The sequence below is a fragment of the Microtus ochrogaster genome, chromosome 16 (genome assembly GCF_000317375.1).
Source record: "Microtus ochrogaster isolate Prairie Vole_2 chromosome 16, MicOch1.0, whole genome shotgun sequence".
Lineage (NCBI taxonomy): Eukaryota > Metazoa > Chordata > Mammalia > Rodentia > Cricetidae > Microtus > Microtus ochrogaster.
This window is the reverse complement of record NC_022018.1, coordinates 55,467,571-55,470,964: the sequence shown is the minus strand read 5'-3', so window position 1 is coordinate 55,470,964 and position 3,394 is coordinate 55,467,571. Positions and strand designations below refer to the sequence as shown.

The following is a 3,394-nucleotide window of genomic DNA, read 5'->3' as shown; positions in this document are numbered from 1 at the left end:
CAACAACCACATGGTGGCTCACAACCATCTGTAATGGGGTATGGTGCCCTCTTCTGGCCTGCAGGCATAAACACAGACAGAATATTGTATACATATTAAATAAATAAATATTTAAAAAAAAAAAGAAAATAAAGTATTTCTAAGGCTCCAAGACACCATTAATAGTAGCACTAGGGCTGGGCTTGGTGGCATATGCCTTTAATCCCAGCACTCAGGAGACAGGCTGGTGGATCTCCATAGTTTGAGACCAGCCTGGTCTACATATCAAGCTCCAGGACAGCCAAGGCTATCTCAAAAAAGCGAAAACATACAAAAACGTAGAGCAGAACAGGCATAAATGGGAACTGTCTCAGGTAGATCAGGAAAAAATGGTAATCAGATTTAAAATAATTATCGAGTCCTCTGATAGGCAGGGCAAATCTGACGTCAAAGAGACAAGTTAGAAACGTTAGCACAAGCCCCAAGGCACTCTGATTGTGGCATTCGTCCTGGAATTGAGGATGCCACATAAAGTCTGTCTGTCCGTCTGTGATCCTGAGGGCTGCTGAACCTGAGACAGCCCAATGGACCCAGGAAAAGGAAAGTGTCAAGGACAAATCGTTTTGCAGAGGGGTTGTGGGGGCTGGGACTTCAGAACCTAGGGCCTCATGCATACTAAACAAGCAACCTACCACTGAGTTCCACTCCAGCTAAACAACAGACTCTGAGGAAGATTGTTAGTGACAGCAGGACCTGTCATGGGGTATAGCCAGACTGAAGAGGGATGATGGCTGCCAGGTGTCCACACTGAGCCCCAACACAATGCATTCATATTATTACTTAATTCATATAATTACTTAATATATTGCTTGTTACTTTTCAGCTTAGTGTAGGAGCGGGATGGTTCTAGAAACAGGCAGGCATTCCAGCTCCACCGCCCTGTATGTCCCTATGGAGATTACCATCCTGCACCTCCACTCCACCCCCAGCAGCAGGTGTAGTGGCGCACAACTACAATTCCACTACTCAGGAAGAAACAGGCTTATGAATCCCAGGCCAGCCTGGGCTGCACAGTACACCTATCTGAGTGCTCAAGACCCTGTCTCGAAATCAAAGTCTTCAAAACTACACCTGCCATATAGTAAGTACTTAATAACTGTTCCTTCACCTCTCCTGGGTTAGAGAAGAGGGAGACGAGAGAAGACACCAGTTAGGGTGGAAACATGACGGGGAAGAGGGGCAGTATTTCAGGCTCTCTCTGGACATATGCACCCCCATCATGCCCAGGAATGTACGAGAATCCCTGCTGGCCTCAGCCCACCTCTCATAATCTCACCTGCTTGTTGGCCACCACCACAACAGGCAGATCAGGGTCCTTGTCCAGCAGTTTCTGTAGTTCTTGCCGAGCCCAGGGCAACCGCAGCCGATCAGTTGAGTCCACCATGAACACCAGCACGTCCACCTCATTCACAAACTCCTTCCAGTAGAAGCGCAGGTTCTGGCTGCCACCAACTGAAGAGAGGCCAAAGGACAGGTCAGAGCCCAGAGCTCCCTGTGGCCTGGCCAGAACCCCACCCCATCTCCAGCTCCTAAGGTTCCACTAGCCAGGGGCAAAGAAAGCACCATAGTCCAGAGCCAGGCAGCCCTCTTAAGAGAGGTCACTGCACTGCCAGACTCTTCTTACTGAGTAAAGAAGTTTCAGCAGACCCCCACAGGGACTGTGACGGCCACACAGCACTAGACAAGTGATAGTCTTAGGCCACCTTGCCTCTTTACCAGGTCCTAGCTTTCTCCCTGTTAGTGATAACTGAGATCAGAAGTAGGGGTCCTGATGCCAGAAAAGCCAGCGCAATGCCATTCTCGACTCCGTCCCCACTCACTCTTGTTGCTCCTTCCTCTTCCTCTGGAAACACTGTACGGAGTCATGATGAACCAGGTTACAGACACAGTGCCTGCACCTGGAGCTGCCCTTCTGTTCCTTTTTGCCCCTCTGCTCAGTTCCCCTTGGTTATCCTGCATCACCCCGTTCTGGTTCTGGTTCTATTAACTGTCCACTCTAAATCCCCCCAAAGCCCCAGCACAATGCCTTGGCACACAGCAGGCACTCATCAAGTATTTACTGAGTGCCTACCAGGTGCCAAGCACTGATCTGGGTGCTGGGGATGCAGACACACGGGCTGGAGCCCTGCTCTCAAGGGACCCCTCCCTGACCGAATGGACCAGGCAATTACAAAAGGCATATTCTAGAAAGCAAGGAATCAGAACACAGGGAAGTGGCTAGGGGCTGTGGATGGTCTTGGACTGGGTGGTCTGGGAATGTCTCTTCAAAGAGGCTGGATGTGAAGTGAGTAGAGGCTGAGGAAGAGCTAGCCATGGAAGAAGCAAAAGAAAGCATTCCAGTCACAGCAAAGAACAAATTCCATCTATCTGAGAAAGAGAAAGCAATGTGGTAAGGGACCTTGAGAAAGCAAGAGAAGGGACAGAAGCTGGCCCTTTAAAGGTCTAGAATCTGTTTCTCAAAGGTACTAGCAGCTGACTGTGGACAGAAGTAGGAAGATCTGTAAGGAAGCAGTTGTAGTCCTGGTGGGGGAGGCAAGAGCGGCTGGGACCAGGCAGCAACAGAGGGAGTAGGAGAGAGAGTCTATCCAAGCACACAGCTGACAGAACCCCACCCAGACTTCACAGTGAGTTCAGCAAAGTGTCACCAGTATTGAATTTGTCCCCCTACCAACTCTGCTCAAACCATGCACTCTCAGTTGGACCCAGGCCAGAATGCTGAGACCATGTGAGGGATGAGAGCTCTAGGACTTAATTGGAAATTTGGGATTTTTTGCTGATGTTGGGTTTTTTGAAACTGTGGCAATCTTCCTGCCATGGCCTCCTGAGTGCTGGAATTAGAGGTGTGACCCACCTTGCCTGACAGCAATCTGGGTTCGACTCCTAGATGAGGGAAGCCCTGAGCCTGGACTCAACGGACAGGCACTTGGAAATTCCTTTTCATACGGATGGGGAAAAGAAATGCTATTTCTGTCAGATAATACCCTCACTCAACACATGTCCTTGGCACAAGAAAAGACAGAGGGGCTGGGGAGATGGCTCAGTGGTTAAGAGCACTGGCTGCTCTTCCAGAGGTCCTGAGCTTGATTCCCAGTAACCACATGGTGGCTCACACCATCTATGGTGTGATCTGATGCCCTCTATCTGAGGCACACATTCAGATAGAGCACTGATAAAATCTTTTTTAAAAAAGAGAAAAAAATCAAAATCAAAAACAAACAATTCTAGCCATAAATAAGGGTCACGGAGTCTACAATTGGTGATCCTAAAGAAGCTAAGTAAGAAGGTGAACCAAAGGAAAAACATATAGTTGTCCTCTTGGCTATGGGAAGTAGACAAAATTGCCGGGGAGAAAATT

General features: G+C 48.8%; 1 protein-coding gene across 1 annotated transcript in view; it reads right to left on the bottom strand.

The window, feature by feature from the left end:
- Positions 1 to 3,394, bottom strand: part of Arl10 (ADP ribosylation factor like GTPase 10) — a 9,775-nt gene that overhangs the window by 3,248 nt on the left and 3,133 nt on the right. The window contains exon 3 of the mRNA XM_005355203.2: positions 1,316 to 1,491. Within this exon, the coding sequence (XP_005355260.1) occupies positions 1,316 to 1,491 (176 nt within the window). The remainder of the gene's footprint in view (positions 1 to 1,315; positions 1,492 to 3,394) is intronic.